Raw genomic sequence first — 20,193 nt, 5'->3', positions numbered from 1 at the left:
TGGACCTGGGCTTGGGCATGTTCTCAAAACTCCCCAGGTGACTTGAACGTGCAGCCAGGGTTGAGAATCGCTACTGCAGAACCAAGACTGCCCCCCCCCCCCCCCCCCCCCCCCCGCGAGTCTTAACAGGTTCTAAAACTCTGATGTTTTAGAGAAAAAGTAACCAACAAGCCAATGTGATACTTAGAAGCAAGACAGAAAACAAAAAGAGACTATTGTACAGAAAAGAACCTAAGGAGCAGAGGGAGGCCCGGAGGGTAGGAGGGACAGCTGCCCTTAAATAGCGACTGGCAGCACGGTCCACCCACTCCGAGAACAGACTAGCTCCCGGGTTACCGCCAGGTTACAGCTGGCAGCCAGTGCTGCATGGGGTCGGCCTCCTGAGTGTAGGGGTGAGGAGAACAGACCCTAGGACCGAACGAGGCTCAATCCTGACCACTCCCGTAACTGTGGATGAAGAGCTAGCTGACTTCCAGGAACGCATACCCTGCTCTCGCACATGGGAATCACGGCAGCGGCTGCCGCTGAGTCAGGACTGAACCGACAGACTGGTCATTGGGAGGGCCCCGGCAGTCAGTCTCGGAATGCTACCTTTGCCACGGGAGGCTCGGTTCCATCACCCAGGACCAATCCGCCTTGGACATGGACGTGAGGGGCGGACCGCATGGGGCGAGGACCATGGCGGACTATGGACGTGGCGTGACTGGTGCTCTGCTTGCAGACTCTCGCCTATCTCCCTGACCCCACCCTCCTCCCTGTGGTTCTTCGGGGGCAGGCGGGCAGGGTGAGGGAGGAGGCGGCGGGGGGCTTCACCTTGATGGTGGGGATGAAGGCAGTGGAGAGGTAGGAGCAAAGGCGGGGGGGCAGGGTCAGCTTGCTGACGTCCTTGTCCTCGCGCAGGGCGCTGGCGATGGCCTGCTGGCACAGCAGCTGCAGGCTGGACACCCGGTGCTCCACGCGCACCACATACAGGGCTGGTCCCGACGCCATCAGCAGCCGTGAGTCCCGGTGTCCCCAGCAGATGGAGACAATGGGGCGCTGCCGGGGAGGGAAGGGAGGGCGAGTCAGCCTGGACTCTTGGGAAAGCAAACCGAGGTCACGCACCCCGTGTTGAGCAAAACGAAGTCATCTCACAGATCTGCAGCATGTTGGTTTTAAAAAGCACAACAGAGAACATTAAGTCCATATGATAAAGAGTCAGTACTGTTGGTGAATAGCAGTTAGGTCCCCAGGCCAGAGCCCAAAGCACAAGAACGGTGCTACGAAATTCTTTCACATGGATTATCTTATTAAATTTGGTGACAAAAAAACCCAACTGAGCTTCATATAATGACATTTCTGCCAGGGGATGCACTTAGCCTGGGGAACAGTAACCACTTTTCCTTACTGAGGCCCTGCCTAATTGGATCCTGAAGTAATCAGCAGCAGTCCAAGGCTTGGAGGGGTAGTGAGGGGGCAGACCAGATGGCCCATCACTTTGGTCCTGACAAAGACCATTTCAGATAGTCAGGTCAACACTGGATCCAAGCCACAAATCTGTGACCCGGGAAATATTATGTGACCCGGGAAATATTATATAACCCTGGAAGTCTTGTACTTTTTCATGAGTAAAATGGGGGCTGTGAGGATTAAAGGAGACGAAAGATAACAGTGCTTCTGGGACCCATCACAAGTGACAACCCACAGATTCTCAGCTATCCTTGAGCTGACGGGGCAGGAAAGGGCAGCGAGAGGAACACAGTTTCTGTGGCAGCTGCTCTAGGGGTCTGTGGACGTTACTTGCTTTGAAAAGGGAGGATGATAGCCAAATACGCGAGTCAGAAACTGGCTGCATCAGGGAAAAAAAATCCAAGGCTCAGGGGTTCCATCAGCCAAGGAAGAAAGAAAGAGGTGGAGGGCTGTGATGGAGAAGCAGCGAGAGAATCTGCTCCTTCCAATCCAGGCAGATAGAGTCCTAATTTAATGGAGTCCTGAGGGGCTGCCAGTATCGGAAGCGGGGAACACCAGACCTTGCATACGAAAAAGATCAGAGGAGAACTTTCACGACACTTCAGTGACAATCGCTGAGATAAAATGAACACATGAAGACACTAGCTTAAAATAGGCTCCAGGGTCAGCTAATTCTGGTTTCAAATTCAAAACAAAATGCAAGGCTGAAGATAATTCATCTTTCATTGCCATCACAGCAAGGCCGGGCAGCCGCTGCGTGGGACCATGGCCGCGGTTCCCTGGATGAGGCCCAGGGGGCCTGGCGCTCAGTCTGGGAGCTTCAGACTACTTCCAAGATGGGCCTCCTTGTAAGAGGATCCCTCACAGAGGGTAGACCCAACAGAGAACACTGTTAACTGACAATAAGATGTGATCACAGACAATGACAAGGAAGACAACACATAAAAAAATATACCCCCTAAACTTCCTCGCATCAGCAACTACCTCCCCATTAGTGCAGTTTAGGACAAAAGTTCTTTTAGTAGCATAATCATGCTTAGTCATACTATATTATATAAGGGTATCAAATCCACACTCTGTACACCTTAAACTCACAGAGTGTTCATATCAAATAAATCTTAATAAAGCTGGAAATAATAAATAAGAAAATTAACACACACCACAAAATCCTTTTATACCTCCTGTATACTTGCACAGGTGCTTACATGTCCTCCTCCTCTCTACAAGGCTCGCTTCCTACTCGTGCGCGCCTTCTTGCGCTGGTCACTGGGGCCCCAGCCTACGGGCCCTCACTACAAGTGCTGTGTTGTTTCAGAAAGCACAGGAGTCAGGTGGCGGCATAGACACAGGGTGGAGTGCCTCCAGCCAGCGGCCTCGCCCTCGGCGATTTCTGGGGCCCCATCTGTAGGTGGAACAGGCATTCCCCGGTCTCGCCCAACCCAGCCTCACGCACGGGGCATGTCTTCTCCAGGCACGCCCCCCGCCCAGGATCAGCTGCAGCCGAAGAGAACCGTGTCTGCCTAATATTATCCTCCAGCAAACCTGGATACACACGACTCCCACAGATGATGTTTTCGTTTGAACAGCTGTCGTCTGCTAGGGAAAAACTCAGATGCAAATCTGTAGGCTTCATCGCTTTCTCAAATTGCACAAAATGACTATTTTTAGAACCAAAGCTAGAGGTGTGGAGTTGATAATATTCAGATCTTAATCTGTTGTAGGTATTTTGCACGTAAATGAGGCACAAGAGAAGACACGTTTCGGGAGCACTGGTGTGGCAGGAACCTGGTGCCCTGGTGAACGTGCTGGACAGACACTGGTCTCAGCTGAGGCCTGACCCGAGGGAGCTGTGGACATGGACACAAGGATGATGCCTGTGACTGGAGCCCAAAGCTTCCCACTACTCCACTATCTGTGTGCACCGCATGGGGTCCTCTGATAACTTAGCAAAGTCAAAGTCGCTCAGTCGTGTCTGACTCTTTGCGACCCCATGGACCATACAGTCCATGGAGTTCTCCAGGCCAGAACACTAGAGTGCATAGCTTTTCCCTTCTCCAGGGGATCATCCCAACCCAGGAATCGAACTCAGGTCTCCTACATTGCAGGCAGATTCTTTACCAGCTGAGCCACAAGGGAAGCCCAAGAATACTGGAATGGGTAGCCTATCCCTTCTCTAGCAGATGTTCCCAACTCAGGAATCAAACCAGGGTCTCCTGCACTGCAGGCAGATTCTTTATCAACTGAGCTATAAGGGAAGCCCCTAAAAACTTGAGGGGAATAAAAAGAAAAAGCAGGATGTCCTTCCCTTGTTAAAGATAAACTGTTCAAGTGAGATTAGAGTCAACAGACCACAAAAGGGTCAAACCAGCTACACTGGCCTGAGAGAAAGAAAAGGTGGCCACCCAGTTATGTGGTTTCTGGGTGATGAGGCCCTGCTGGGGAGTCAGACCCCGGGAATGTCAGAGAGGTCTCCTGTTACCCAGTCACCTGCCTTCCTTTCTGTTGTTCTTTAGTTGCTCAGTCGTGTCTGACTCTTTGCAACCCCATGGACTACAGCCTGCCAGGCTCCTCTGTCAATGAGATTTCTCAGGCAAGAACACTGGAGCGGGGTGCCATTTCCTTCTCCAAGGTGTCTTCCCAACCCAGGGATTGAACCCACATCTCCTGCATGGGCAGACGGACTTTTTTGTCTTTTACCACTGAGCCACCAAGGAAGCCTGAGCTCCCCCTAAGAAGGTGGCTATCTCTTTCAGAGGAAATACACTTCAAATGTTTCACAGCCCCGGACAGAAGGAGGTATTCAACGTTTGTACAGGCATGTACACAGAAGGAAAGCCTTCAAGAACAGTTCACTTGTAAATAGACCAAGGTGGTGACTAGTCACTGTAAAACTGTGTTGGTTGGTGCCATGGACAGTTCTGAATATTAAGTTACAATGATCTGACCAAAAACTAAGCCACAGTAATAAAGCTGGCTCAGGACTCATTCACCCAAACTTCCATTTTAAAAGAACACGCACAATTCTTGAATTTTGTAAGCAGACAACCCTGGAAAGAACTTTTTCATTTATTTATAGCAAACAATGGGAAAAGCATACCTATGCCAGCTTTGTGAGAATAGGCAGAGTTAATTCTCAACAAAAGGAAGCAAGTACATATTTTGCTAAAAGAGTCTCCTTCAAGAGCACAGAAAGTCAATGACCATAATCACTCACTTGACTTTTCAGTGTCCACACTATCTTCCTCCTCTTTTTTTACCCGAATATCTTACATTAATACCTAAACCTTACAGAATGTAAGGTGATTCTACCAATCTGCCTTTAATACAGCAAAAGTTCATAAAGCTAAAACACACAAACCCCCAAAATCCAACAATCCAACGAAACAAAACCAAACAAAAACACACTGATCTGAATTACTGAAGCCTTTGAACTATAGTCAGTGATGCCAACCCTCAAACTCTGTGGTCAGATTATCAGATATGCAATCACATATGTGCGTACTAAGCCGGGTCAGTCGTGTCTGACTCTTTGCGACCCGACAGACTGCAGCCCGCCAGGCTCCTCTGTCTATGGGGTTTCCAAGGCAAGAATGCTGGAGTGTGTTGCCATGCCCTCCTCCAGGGGCTTTTCCTGACCCACGGATCTAACTCTCGTCTCTGGCGTCTCCTGCATTGGCGGGCAGGTTCTTCACCACTAGCGCCACCTGGGAACCCCCAATTACATACAGATGGTCACAGATAGCAGCTGGTGAGATGGACTCTAGACTTTTAAAATATGACAGGGAGGAAGGAAAGGAAAATGAATTAGAGTGCATTTCCTTCTAAGAGCATCAGCCTCAGGCGTTGCTGCTGTGAGTAACTCAGGAGAATCCGTTTTAAAGTGAGGCTGCCACCAGTCTGTGCCGGGCACTGGCTTTGTGCGCAATAACCTATAATCTCATTATCTTGGAAATAAATTATCCAATCTAAACTGCATTTAGTTCTTTTTATAAACAGCCCAATAAGCTGCCTAACTTCCTTCCTGCCATAAAAATGTTCCTGCCTTTGGACAACTTCAACAGCACAGTACAGACACGTGATTCTAGAATCATTACAGACGACAGTTAAGCGGCTGCCACACACAATCGATACTGTATTTGGTTTTTAAGAGCATCATTATTTAACTGTATATTATTGAGGTAATTTTTCAATGCCTGAAACAGACCCTCAAATGAAAAAAGAGTCAACAATTTATTAAAATGCAGCGACGCTACGTGAATATCTTTTCCAAAGGTAGATAAGATAGCCAGTCTGTCTCTTATCCCTGAGCCTCAAATGGCTTAAACTCAGGATCTATGCTAGTTTCATGTGATAGCTGATGAGAACTCTTGCAAATGGTTAAGGTCATTGAGCTTCTACTGCATTCTAAGCACAGTGAAGATCAGAAAAATAGAGAAACTGTGGTCTTTGACTTTAAGAAAGTAAAACAAGTAAACAAAAAAAGTGTAATATCCGTGCCAGAGGTAGTATACACCTTGAAGGTTCACAGAGAAGAGGGGTCGCAGTCTTTGGGCAGATTTACCAAAGGACGTGTCTGTGTGGACAACAGAGACGATGGATTTCCTCAAGCTGAAATGGCCCGGAAGGACAGTCTCTGTAGGGGGGATGCAAGGCTGGTGGGAAGGGTGCCCTGAGTCAGACAGAATCATGGACGCTGCTCAGTGCACTGGGAGTGTGTTTCAGTGCTTCAGGTCACAAATGCTCTAGCAGACATAAAAGATCTTAAGTCAGAAAAGGCTGAGAGTTCCCAAGCTCTCCTACTTGTCTCTCAGTTAGCCAAGAGGTAGAAAGCTGGCATGAGATCTAATTGAGGGCACATAGCCTACCGGGTCAAGTATTCAACCGAAAGAACTAAAAAACCGTAACTGTCTATCCATCAATCCACTGAACACATACTTACTGAGCACCTATACTAAGTTCCAGGAAACAGATTGGCAGTAGGGTCACAGTTACTGTGTAAGCAAGGCAACCTCTTCTTCAATCTCAAACACACAGGGACTCCAATATCTACATTTACTTTGCCACACACATTGGCCTCCTGCTAATGGCCTCAACTCTGCTCCACTTCAGTGCCTCCCGGGTTCACCTCCTCACTTGGAACCACTTCACTTCTAAAGCAGGAGTCTGAATTTCCTATCCAAGCACAGCTTTCCACCCTGTGCTCATCACTTCTTTCTGAGAATGCCTGATTATGACTTTTTTCCGGCCGCTCTCAGGTCAGAGAGCTTCTTCCCACTCCAGCTCCGTGGCTGCCCATTTCTGTAACCTTCTTCCCAGTTCCCTAAGTTCCTTCCATTCTTCATCTTTCTGCTACATGAATTTCTCCAATTCCTAATATCAGGCAGCTTGTACCACTTCTGCCTCTAGGGGTTGCAGAGGCGGCCTGGGCAACACTGAATCTCACTTTAAAACCACGCTGCCCTTCTCTGGCTGGGGCGTGACTCCAGCTCGTTAGCTTGACTGGCTCCTGCATCACCTTCTATACCCCAGCTGCATAGGAGCCCCGCAAAATATGTTTGCTGGGTGCTTGAACAGATGAACAAACAAATATGCTTATCTGCTCACAGAAGATTTTACATTGTCGAAACATACATTTAAATCCTGTAACTTGGGACCCTCCCAGCAGTCCAATGGTTAAGAATCTGAACATCCACTGCAAGGGGCTCAGGTTCGATCCCTGGTTGGGGAACTAAGATCCCACATGCCATGCAATGCAGCCTATATAAATAAATAAATAAAACTTACACCAATAAACATCTTTTAAAAAAAATCCTACAACTCAACAACAACAAAAAAAGAACAATCTAGTTAGGAAATGGACAATGGCCTTGAACAGACATTTTTTTAAGGAAGATATACACATGGTCAACAAGTACATGAAAAGATGCTCAATGTAACTAATCATCTGCTGCTGCTACTGCTGCTAAGTCGCTTCAGTCGTGTCCGACTCTGTGCGACCCTGTAGATGGCAGCCCACCAGGCTCCCCCATCCCTGGGATTCTTCAGGCAAGAACACGAGTGGGCTGCCATTTCCTTCTCCAATGCATCAAAGTGAAAGTGAAGTCGCTCAGTTGTGCCCGACTCTTAGCGACCCCATGGACTGTCTACCAGGCTCCTCTGTCCTTGGGATTTTCCAGGCAAGAGTACTGGAGTGGGGTGCCATTGCCGTCTCCGAACTAATCATCAGGGATACACAAATCAAAACCACAGTGAGATCCACCTCACGACCATCTGGATGGCTACCACCAAAAAGCCAGAAAACAACAAGAGCTGGCAAGGATGTGGGGGGTCTCTGTGCACTTCTGGTGGGAGTATAAACTGTAGCACCCACTGTGGAAACAGTATGGAAGCTCCTCAAAAAGTTAGAAAAAGAATTACCATATAACCTAGCAATTTGACTTTGGGCATTTATCCAATAGAACTGAAAGGAGCATCTCAAAGAGATATTTGTATATCCCTGTTCACAGCAGCATTACTCATAGTAGCCAAAAGCTGGAAGGAAACCAGACATCCACTGATGGATGAATGGATGAACAAGATGTAGTTGTACACATACAAGAGCATATTCTTCAGCCTTAAAAAGGAACGAAATTCTGACACAGGCTACAATGTGGATGAAATAAGCCAGACACAAAAAGACAGACACTGCATGGTTCCACTTACATGAGGTAAGTAGAATAGTCAAATTAATAGGAACAAGAAAGCATAGTTTCAGTTTTACACGATGAAACAGTTCTGGAGACTGGTTATACAATAATGCAATACACTTAAAAAATGGTTAAGACAGTAGATGTGTATTTTACTACAATTAAAAATATATGTATTTAGATAATTAGTGCTGGCATCTGGATTCCCAGGTGGCTCAGTGGTAAGGACCTCACCTGCCAATGCAGGAGACACAGGACACATAGGTGTGATCCCTGGCTAGGGAAAAGCCCCTGGAACGGCAATGGCAACCCCCTCTAGGAATTCTTGCCTGGAGAATCCCATGGACAGAGGAGCCTGGTGGGTTACAGTCCATGGGATCACAAAGAGTTGGACATGACTGAACTACACACAACTACAAATTTACTAAAATCTGGCACGCCTGTCTCTCTGATGAGCTGAGTCAGACTAGAACGTAAGTCCCTAGTTTATTATCACCCCCATCAACTCACTCTCAGACCTATCTCCACTATACCTCCATGAGAGTGGAATTGTGTCTCCACTGTAATTGATCCACACCAGAAATGAGGCAGTCTACAGATTTCTGGGAAATAAGAACAAACAGAAAGGGGCCCACATGTGCACACTTTCTTAAAGACCTTTAAGCTTTTCTATTTATTGTTTAACAATAATTTAGCTTAAATGTAAAAGTATATTACTGACATAACAAACAAAATCAGAGTAAATAAATGAAGATGAACTGTTTACTTCTCTGCAAGTTGCTGATTTTTACTTTGTAAAGATGATAAACACTAGCTCACTCTGCTTACTCACTGTCCACCATTTAGGAATAGAAATGGATACATTTTGGTTGAAAGGAAAAAACTTTTTTTTTCCTCTTACTTCTCCTGGTTTATACCCTATAATTTAATTCATGGTCAACAAAAGATTAAAGTCTGCCAAAGATAATTAAAATGAATAGAAGCAGTTCGGGAGTATTTAATGGAAGTCGGGGGCAAATTAACACATTGGTGTCACACCGTGTGTCCGACACACGTCCTTACTTGCACAAGCGTGTCCAGGGTAAAGATGTGCTCCCCACGAACGTTGTAGAACTTGACCATGGCACTCTTCAGAAGAGGGCCATTGGAGAGGTCACTGAGCTGGCTTGGGCGCTCCATACCAGCAACTGCCAGGAGGTCTCCCTGCGTGCACCACTGGGCCACCACCTCTGAAACGACAAAGAGGGAGGCAGGCAACATGAGCTGGCGGTGGGTGGGGGTGGGGGTGTCCATCCTGAACTCTCATTTAAGTAGTTTTAAGAAATGGAGCCACTGAGCACGTACAACGGCGTCCAAGTTTCTCTTGTGAAGACAACAGAGACTCTGAACACAGATGCTCACTACATGGGAGGGGAATGCTCACTACATGGGTGAGGAGCACTCACTACATGGGAGGGGAGCGTTCACTACGTGGGTGGGGAGCGTTCATTACAGGGATTCAGAGTGTTCATTACATGGATGGGGAGTGTTCACTACGTGGGTGGGGAGTGTTCATTACGTGGAAGAGGAGTGTTCATAACATGGGTGGGGAGTGTGCACTATATGGATGGGGAGTGCTCATTACATGGATTCAGAGTGTTCATTACATGGATGGGGAGTGTTCATTACGTGGAAGAGGAGGGTTCATAAAATGGGTGGGGAGTGTTCACTACATGGATTCAGAGCGTTCATTCCGTGGGTGGGGACTGCTGTTTCCCCTGAAGCGCACCTAAACCAGGAGAAAACCACACGATGCATCTACTGTAGTACCGGCACTTCCATGATGAGAAGGGCACAACTACGAGAGTGCAGGTCAGATCAGTGAACCCACCACTGTCCATCCTGAGTGTCCTTCCCTCTGCCATGACCCCGACTCCCAGAGAGGACTCAGAGAGTCTTCAAAAGCTCCAAGTGAAATGCAAACCAAGAGCAAAGCCTAAATTCAATTCATTCAATGTTCTGTGCACTACTAGACAGATGAAGTTCGCATAAAGGATAGGTCTGCATATCAAGGCCTTGACTTTCACCCAGCATCTGGGTGATGTGATGTGGGGTCTCAGAAAAGAAGATGATCCCTCTGCTGGATGGCAGTGTCGTCACACACACTGTCACAGAGATGTGATGCTCACCTATGAGCCATTCAGGACCTAGAAGAAACGGCTGTTAGACATTGTGTCTAATTCCAATGTGAGCAATTCACTTATTCTTGCTGGTAAAGCAAGCTGCTGGTACAGTAAGATTTATAGCGTAGCTTGTTTTCCCTCAAGATCCTGAAACTGGATCTGGCTTATCCAGAGATCCCTGATTTCTGGAAGTCCATGGCCGATTCTGCAGAGAGGCTGGAATTGAAAGGTGCACCCCCATGACAGGGATGGGTTTCAGAACTTGGTCTAGATTTCGGCAGTTCCTGAGCTCCACCTGTGATCTCAGCAGCTCTCTCTCATTCACGTGCGGCACCGATTCTGACATCAACACCGAGCACATTCTGAGGTCACCAAAGTTCCCCAGTTTCCCTGGAAGACTGAAAAGCAGTCCTGGGAGAAGACAGCAGTTATGGACAAACACAACTTGGTAAAATCTCTACAACTGGAGGAGTAAAAGCGTCAGTAAACAGAGGATTTTTCTTTTTCTTATAGACAGGTATAAATAAGCTTGAGTATTGGGTGGGCCCAAAACCCCGTCCAGGTTTTTCCTAATAGGTAAGTGGGTGGTGACCCCCGCAGGACCGGCTCAGACACACAAGCCATTCAAAAGATGCTCAGCAGCTAACACAGGGAAGCCCAAGGGCTCAAGGTGGCCGTTTGCTAGATGGCGACATCTGAGTAAGGATCTTAGTCCAAATGTTTATAAGCAAATGTGCAGGGATTTCTTTGGTGCAGTTATAACATTACACTGAGACAGCTGTAGTTCCCAAAGGTATGTCATTCTTTTAAAAAGAGTAAGTTTCATAAGAATAATACCATTTCTTGTTCTGAAGATTATATAACCTGGAACATAAAAGGATGCAGAGACAAATGTGGGCCCCTCGATACTGAGCATAAACCAGGCCTGCTCCACATGACAGGCATGCAGCCGTCGGGGAAGCCCGGCCCCGTCCCTTCCTGAGATGTCCACTTTAATGACTCATCTATTAGCCAGTAGATGTGTGCGCACTGTGTGCGTGTGTGTGTGCGTGACTGCGCCCGCACATGTGCACCTGGGTCCAGAGACAGGGAGGGAGAGAGAAAAGGAAAAAGAAAGCTAAGGCTCCGGTTTGGCCCCCTCCACTCAGATCACAGCAGGCCCCTTTAGCACGGGGACCAGAGACCGCCCTGGAGCTTCTGCACTGCACCATCCAACCCTGAAGAGGCAGACTGCTCTTCCGGAGGGTTCCTCAGAGCCACCACCTCAGCAGACTTCCTGAACTGCACATTTCACAACACTCAGAATGCTGATGGACACCAATTTCTTCCTGAGACACCACTTTCTACCACCCTGTCTGGAGGCCTTCAGTGCTGACCACTGACCTTCACATGGATGCCTCAATTTGACAGGTTTGTCACAACTACCAGCTCCTCAAGAAGCCTCAGAACCCTGGGGGCTCCTGTGTGTTGTCTGGAGGCGAGCGCCCCCCATCCGAGAGGACCGCTCCTCCCGAGAAGGGCAGGTGAGGACGAAGTGACTGTCGGGAGTGCTTTCTCAAGATGAGACTAGACAGCAATCGACTGGTCAGACAAGCAGAGGAGCGAGAGAAAAGACCTCACGGACAGATTCCATTAAGCCCTGCAGAGGGGACTGCAGAGGCTGGTGGTCAGCAGGCCTGGGAGTGACGCCCAGCTCACAAGGCGGGCCGCTCCGTACCTTTCAGCCCCGACTGGATGATGGTGGGAGACAAGTCGTCGTAGCTGTTCATCAGGCTGATGTCTCCAGAGGTGAAGCTGACGGTGAGCAGGGGCTTGATGTTCTGCACCGGGATGGGGTATGCTGCTGGACCATCTGCAGGAACAGAAGTGCCGGGTGAAAACGAGGCGACAAGCACATGACCCGAACCCAGGCCTGCACGTGCAGCCCTGAGGAGGCCTGGAAACTGCTAACGGTGCAGGTGAGACCCTGGGCTGGGCAGGTCACCCAGGAAGGCAGTGCTGCACAGCATCAGGGGCACCACACGGCACACGGGCACAGGGGGAGCCCGGGATGAGAGGCGGTGGGGATAGCAGCCCTGTGGGCACCGGGCGGGGCTCCCTGGGCTCTGGGTGCCCTGCTAAGAGTTTACCAACCTGCGTGTTTCTGGTGATGTGCAAATGTGAATTACTTTAACATCACATGACATAGGAGGATGGGGGGCTGGGTAAGGATGAAAACATTTTCTTAATCCTGGTCCAATGTACCAAAAGCTGCCTTTCAACACTGGACGTACCTTCACTGAACATTACAGGCATCAAGCAGCCACCGTGAGTTGTTTTTACCAGAAGAGACCTCACATCTGGAGGAGGCCCAGACCGGCTGTGGCTGATGCCCAGCGTGCATGAGTGTGAGGAGATATGTGTGTGTATGTGTGTATTAAGGAACGAGCCCTGAGGGGTGCTCCTCTGTGTCCACCCCTTGCAGTGGGTCAGCATGACATGGGCTCAGCCCACCTGTGGAGGCTCTTGTAATAACTGTCATCTGCTTCACTTTTAAGATGCTGCAGGTACTGACCTCTGTGCTCAAATTCCCAAGGTCACCAGGAACACCCTGCTCTCTGAAGGCAAGTTTCAGTCTCCTCCAAACTGCCCCAGTGCTTCTGAGGAGGGGAACTGGTTAGAGTGCAGCTGGGAACTAATGCTGCTCTTAAGACTTCATCTGGACTTGCTCCATCACCTTGGTCTCTGGACCCTGTTTCTCCCCTAGTAAGAGGGGAAGAGCAAGTATGCATTCAACCCGGTAAGTTCTGTTTTAAAAGTATGCTGAGCCCAGTGTTGAAAGACACCAATTTGATCACTGCCACCGGCAATCAGTCCTTCTCACTCAATACTCATCACATCGTCTACTTTAAAAAGAGAGGCTCTTTAAAAGGAGCAGGGACGGGACCCCGGGGGAGAGTCAGAGCCCTGCGGGGGGCATGCTGAGGGCTGACAGTGGGGACGGCCAGGCCAGCACCCACCCCCAAAGCTTCTGCTCTGGGGCCTCAGGCATGCTCAAGGTGGTGGGGGGAGGCAGAACCTGAAATCACTCCCACCAAGGGGCTGAAACCATCTATCATGACTGGGCCAAATGTTCACAAACTCAGATGTCATCTACTCTACCATCACTGTAAGGTTTGGAGGCGGTGGGGTGAGGGCAGTGGGTTCTTCTGAACTGAGCAAGGGAAGAATCTGCCTGAAATAAACAGGCAGGGACATGGCATCCAGGCCAACGTGCTGGCCTTCATCACGGGCACAACTAATCCTTTCCTCACATAGCCAGGGTCATCGGCTTCAGTAATGTTACGGATCTAGAGCACTATGGGTTAGGACGTAGGAACAGCACAGCAGTTTTCACCTTCAGCTCTGTTTCTCCCTAGGCACCAGGCATCGCCCCCAACACCCCAGGGTCAGAGAAATGGCCATCAGTCTCGTTCTGCATCTAGGAAAACCAGTGAAGGGCCAAGCCACCCGACCAGTCATTCTGCACAAAGGGATGGCAGAGAGGCAGGTGACGGTCCCGTCCAGGTCAGAGACTGGGCAGGCCGGCTCCGCCCTGCACTCCGCTGAGAACCCTGCCCGACGGGAAGGGGTCCTTCTCCTCCCTGCCCTCCCCACAGGGCCACCTTGGGGCGGGGAGTAGTCGTCCGAGTCGGTGTCGCTCTCGCTGCTGTCCTCCACCAGGAAGGCGGGGTAGTTCCAGGACATGCTGAGGATGCCGTCCGACTCGTGCAGCAGGACGTGGGCCAGCATCCGGCCGTGGCAATCCATGACAATCACCTGCCCGTCGGCAGTGCCAAACAGTACCTGCAGCAGAGGAGTGGGACCCCCAATGGGCGGGCAGAGAGAACAGCGGTTGTGGCCCCACCCCACTCCCACCTCTACGTGTTCACAGGACACAGTACCTAAGAAGTGGAAGAAGAGACCAGCTAAGCAACAGAGGGATACACAAAGCTTGTTAGCTGGCTCTTTCTGGAAGAATTTTAGTCCTCTGTTAGCAAAAGGGAACTAGTGCTGTAATAAATATGGTATGTGGACGCTTTCGAATAATGTCAAAATCACTGTGTCACATTTTGTGGGTTTTTTTTTTTTTCAGTTGGAGGAGGGGGGTCAAGAAGAAGATAATATTCTCTTATTTTTCTCTAAAAAAAAAGGCAGCATCAGAGGATCATCATATGCAAGTGTTCGTAAGCCTGTTTATCTTGTGTTCCATTTCACTAAGAATAGTATCAGGGTTGATGTATTTAAGTAATAATGTTATAGTAAATTAATGGTATTAATATATTAAGTGCTTACTTTGTACTAAGCACAATTCTAACAAAGTTTACCTCATTGACTGTCTGAATAATCCTGCCAGCTAAGCGCCAGCACTGCTGGCACGGAGCTGAGACAGGGCTGACGCCTTGTGTACTGAGGGCTGCTCCTGGGGTTCCCCTCAGTCACCCGCCCCGAGCACATACTCAGGCGTGTGATGGGGTGCGGGCAGGCACACGGCCAAGGCTAGAGCACAAGCAGGCAGAGGAAGGCTGGACGCGGGGGTTGGGGGGACGGTGGGCGCCCTCCATCAGAGAGGCAGAGGAGCTGCTCACAGCTGCTGGAAGCCCCCTAACAGGCGTCATTCTGATGGGTGGCCCTGAAATCTTTGTATCTTTTGTGTCTAATGAGAATTCTCTAATCGTCAGCAACTCACTGTGAGAACCATGCAAGTTATTTCCATTTTATAGATGCAGAAACAACTTAACAGAGCTCAAGTAAGGTGACAAAGTCATTAAGTGATCAAGCCAGGGCTATTTACCTAGAAAGACCAGGATTTACATAAAAAGAAAGTTATTTAAGAATTTTTAGGTCCATGCCTCTTTCTGCTTTTAAGATTTTGACACTGAGCTTTTGGAGGTCAAAGACTGTCCACACTTGTACCCCTGGGACCTAACAAGAGCTTTGGGTACAGTGGACATTGAATAAGTATTTATGGTTACATGAGTGAGTTAAAGTCAGTGACAATCAGAAGGCAATCTTAGGACATAAATCCAGATGATTAAGAGAGATTAACTGCAAAAGAAGATATATTTCATTTAAGCAGTAATAAGCTGACAGAGCTGTTGAGATAAACCAACTGTCCATCAAATACTCCTTTAAACATGAGCTACATTTTAATGACTGGAAAGTAAGGAAAAAAAAAAGGAAAGCTGAAACAGTTTTCCTTCAGGGCTGGTGATGAATCATATAGAATGCTGCTTACAGGAAAAAGAGATAAGTTGAACTAGGAACACAGTAAAAGTCATTTTAGGAAAAGCTTAATTCTTGGCTGCCAACACTGAAAATGAGTATCCACTAGCATGCCCACGAGGACCTCATGAGACCCGGGCTGGGGAGGTGGACACGGCAGGTGTCTCCTGAGCAGTCCGCAGTGCAGATGAAGATGGAACCTGACCTCTTATAACTTCAACTACAATTTGCATATTTCAGAGGAAGAAGACGTATGGGAAGCCCTCTAAAGCGACATCCCAGGATGCACGCTTTTATTCTCCGCTTCCCACATCCTCACTCACTTGTTCAAGCATGTCTCAAGGGCAGTGTCATACCTTGGAGTATGTGAAGGGGTTATTTCACCAGTTATGACTTTGTTTCTCATAAACATAGCTCATGAGCAGGCAACAGCAAACAGTTATTCTTCTCAAGTCCCCAGAATTAAATGTGTATCAATCCCAAACAAGCTCCCTGGGCCCTTCCAGTGCAGTTCCCAGTCTCCACTGGCATAGCGATCCTCAGTATTCTTGCGTCTTACTGTGTGGTTATCTGATCTGTCTGGCTCCCATGCTAGACTTAAGTTTTTCAGGAAATGGACTGTGTCTGCTCTCACTGCGCTCTCCCCAGGGCCTGTCCTCAGAGGACACACAGCAGCCTCTGTGAAGGGAGGGTGGAAATGAAGCACTGTTTGAGTAACACATTTTTCCATTTTGGAGAACAGACACCATCTAATTCCTGAATGAAGGACTGGTGGCTTAATGAGTTTTCAGTGTTCAACATCACACTAAAGCAAAAGAGGACAAGAGAACCAGCCTCCAAATTCCCCAACGTTAATCAACTCCGACTGCAGCTCTTTTGGAAGTTAATGCACTATTAAGATCAGGGAGAAGGCATCCCTAATGCTTGAGCTGTCAAGCAGTGATGGAGGAAGTTACTTTGTTTTGGAACAAGTATGTCAGATAACTGAAGAACACTGACGTGATGTAAAATCAGATTTCTGAAGATCTCCTCTATTACAAGTTCTTTAAATGCCTCACCACTTTGAATGAGATAAAGCTTCTCTGAGCCAAGGACTTCAAAGGAACAAGACAGCAAAGTCTAAACAATCATGAATACACATATGGGCAAAAGCATCACTCTCTGCAGCCTCTCCTCCCTGTTCTGGGGCTCTGGACAGACTGGTCTGGCTCCTCTTGCCCAGGTTTGGTCTCCTCCTTTAGGCTTGGCCCAGACCCTTTCCCCTCTCTAGGAGGTCACAGTCATGTCCATGGCCTGGCTTGCTCCCTGTCCAGGCCATTCCCCTAAGCTCCAGACTCACACACTCCAACTGCCTGCCAGCTGCCGACCCCTGGATGTGTTAAAAGGCCAGGCCCGTCAGAGTCAACCTGTCCCTGATGAGGTGCATGACCTTGTCTGTCCCCTGGCCAACACACACAGCAGGTCCTCTGCTGGCAGAGACTGTGGTTTGTGCTTTTTCTCTGGTGTCCAGTACGGGGTCTGGTATGTAACAGGGGCTCAGACATCACGTATTAAGGCTTTTGAGACCCACCACACAGACTTGTCCTCACTCTAGCCATGGTCCCTACAGTACTCTGTTTCTGCGGCACCATGAGCTTCCGAGGGCAGGTCTGCAGCCATAGGTTCTCACCTGCTGCCAGTCACCAGTAGACACTCAGTGACTCTCAGTAAATGCATTTCTGCCCAAAGCTTTAGCCTTTGCTCAAGTTTTCCTACACATGAACATCTTCTTTCTTTCCTTCTTTTAACTAGATCAATGCTCAAATTTTCCCATAAAACTGGCCTCCAAAACACTTTTAGTTATAGATAGTTTAAATTTCTGTCTCAGATTTTCCCTCCTATTTCTGTTGGACTGCAGGCTTCACAGAGGGGTGGAGATAATGGTCCCTCTGTAATATGTACACTAAGAACCAAAGGTGGTAGAATCTGCCAGCCCTTGGGTTTAATGGCTGTCCCTCTGGACAGGGGACACTGCTTCAGAGCAGTGCTTAATACCATTGCTATGTTTTTAAAAAATTATGGTATCTACATACAATCTCTCCATTCTAAACTATTTTTAGATGTAATCATTTTAAAATGTAACACAATTATCACCAGCAATTTAAAATGAACTAAGCCGCAGGAAGAAGACAGAAAATCATTCAAAAGATTTATGTTTTGCAACCAGTGATGATGTATCATCAGTACCTTTATCTCTGAAGACTGGTCCTCATCTAAATACTTGAATAAAGACCATGTTAGGAAATTTCAACTATAAAAATATATGCTTCTGTAAATGCAGTAGAGTTCAATGAGTAGCATACAAACTAGTCACAAAAGGAGTTGATTTTTCCCATTTATTTGCTTTTGTGATTTAAAGCTGGGGGAGAAGATGACAAAGTTGTTACAAATTCTGACTACAGGCATACCTTATTTTATTATACTTTGCATATATTGGTTTTTTTTTTTTAAACTAAAGGTTTGTAGCAACCCTGCATCAAGCTAGTCTGTCTGTTTTTCCAATATGATTTGTATCTGTGTAATGTTTTGATGATTCTCACAGTATTTCAAACTTTTTCATTATTATATTTGTCATGGTGATCTGTGACCAGTGACCTTTGATATTGACTATTGTAATTCTTTTGGGAAACCAAGTCCATGTAAGATGGTAAACTTGATTATTTAAATGACAACAAAGGCTCTAGAATATGACATAAACTTAGTTGATAAAGCAGGGTTTGTGGGAACTGAATGATTTTGAAAGAAGTTCTCCTCTGTATAGCTATCAAACACAGCACTGCATGCTACAGAGAAATGGATCATGCAAGGAAGAGCCAATTAATGTGGCAAGCTTCACTGCTGTCTCATTTTAAGAAATGGCCACAGCCACCCCCACATTTAGCAACCACCACCCTGAGCAGTCAGCAACCATCAAAACTGAGACAAGGCCCTCCGCCAACAAAAAGATTACCACTTGCTCAGATGATAGCATTTTTCTTTTTAGCAATAAAATATTTTAAAATTAAAGTATATACATTTTTTTTCTTTTAGACATAATGTTATTGCATGATTTTAATAGACTACAGTATAGTATAAACATAATTTTTGTATGCACTGGGAAACCAAAAAATGTATCTGATTCACCGTAGTGCAATGGTCTGAAACCAAACCCACAATACCTCTGAGAGATGCCTGCAGCTGGTGTCAAGTGCCTACATGCAGGGCCATGGAGGGAGGGCAGGGGAGGGTAGTAACATCCTTTTGCTCCTTGGCAGGAATCTTCTGTCCTGAGATGCACTGAAGTAACACTTTGGTTCTGAAAGACCTCCCTGTCGGCTTCAAAACACTAGCTTTCAAATGTGCTTCAAGGCCAGATTTGAGCATTTTGTGACTAATATTTTTCAGTACTTTTTAAGCCACTAACATCAGACAGTTGTAAAGGACAGAACTGCTCAACTGATTAACAGAATATTTCCTGGTTCAAAAAAAAAAAGGATAAAATATAACTTCACAATTGATTCTAATAATCATTTCTAAAACAGGCATTTTAAGACTTATTCTGATAAACATGGGAAAGAAATCTAGCCCAAAACAGCTATAATAAAAATTTGTATCTCTGGGCTAAACATGTAATTTTGAAGTCGTTTCATCTCCTCACTGCAGGATAACTGCTTATAAACTAACCCATAAAGAAGAGAACCTACTCTATGTTTAAAGATTTTCAGAGAAGGAGATAGTCTGTCCACCTCAGGTACTGAATTTAACATTAAATAATTTTCATTGCTATAACATTCTTCCCCAAATCTTTCAGGTTCCATTTTAAAGTTTATTCATCCTTTTAAGACACCTGCACATTACTTCTGGGGAGTGGAGGGGAACAGTCTGACTACAGGAGTAATTTAAAAACACATTTAACTAGGATACCTCTGGAAGGACACACAAGTAACTGGAAACACTAATCACCTCTGGGGACAGAAGTGGGTGGCTGGGGGCAGTGGGGAGAAAGGAAACTTTTCATCATATATCCTTTTAAACATTTAGGATTATATACCATGTGAGTACGCTACTGAAATATACTTAAGTACACATGGAATGAAGTAGAGAGAAAAGGTTCAGGAATACAGCTCCATTATCAGATCTCTGGAGCTGGATGAAATGTGCTGGGCCTGTTTGCTGAAGATCATCTTAAGTCTACTGGCAAAACATGCTTTCCTTTGCAAAGAACTCAGAATTGGGAGTTGGCTTGCTAGGGGTCTGGTTCTATTTTGATTCCTAACTACTTATGTCACTTTGAAATGATCATTTGCCTTCCTGAGTACTGTTCTCATCTTCATCTAAAAAAAGTTGTATTAGATGAGTTCTCAAATCCTTTCCTGTTTCAAAAGCCTCCAACTCTTTCAATAAATATCTAAATACATTTCTCATTATGTGGAAACAGTCATTTTTTTCCTGTGGCTACTAATAAACTTCCTTAACAAAAGGGCTAAAAGGAAATGATTTCCTGGTCTGAGGAGACTGAAAACCTTGTGACTCAACAGAAGAGGTCAGGGTGCGCAATGATGGGGGTGGGCCCAACAGCATCTGTGGCTGCTGTCGAAGGTCCACAAAGCCGACACCAGTCAGGGAGGCAAGAT

General features: G+C 47.0%; 1 protein-coding gene across 1 annotated transcript in view; it reads right to left on the bottom strand.

Moving 5' to 3' along the window:
- TULP4 (TUB like protein 4) overlaps nucleotides 1–20,193 on the bottom strand; it is a 201,652-nt gene that overhangs the window by 20,984 nt on the left and 160,475 nt on the right. The window contains exons 5-8 of the mRNA XM_040238900.1: nucleotides 13,942–14,122; nucleotides 12,015–12,149; nucleotides 9,198–9,364; nucleotides 814–1,038 (exon numbers count right to left, since the gene is read on the bottom strand). Coding sequence (XP_040094834.1) covers nucleotides 814–1,038; nucleotides 9,198–9,364; nucleotides 12,015–12,149; nucleotides 13,942–14,122 — 708 coding nt within the window. The remainder of the gene's footprint in view (nucleotides 1–813; nucleotides 1,039–9,197; nucleotides 9,365–12,014; nucleotides 12,150–13,941; nucleotides 14,123–20,193) is intronic.

This window comes from Oryx dammah, unplaced genomic scaffold (genome assembly GCF_014754425.2).
Source record: "Oryx dammah isolate SB20612 unplaced genomic scaffold, SCBI_Odam_1.1 HiC_scaffold_4, whole genome shotgun sequence".
NCBI classification, from domain to species: Eukaryota; Metazoa; Chordata; class Mammalia; order Artiodactyla; family Bovidae; genus Oryx; species Oryx dammah.
This window is presented reverse-complemented; position numbering and strand designations above follow the sequence as displayed.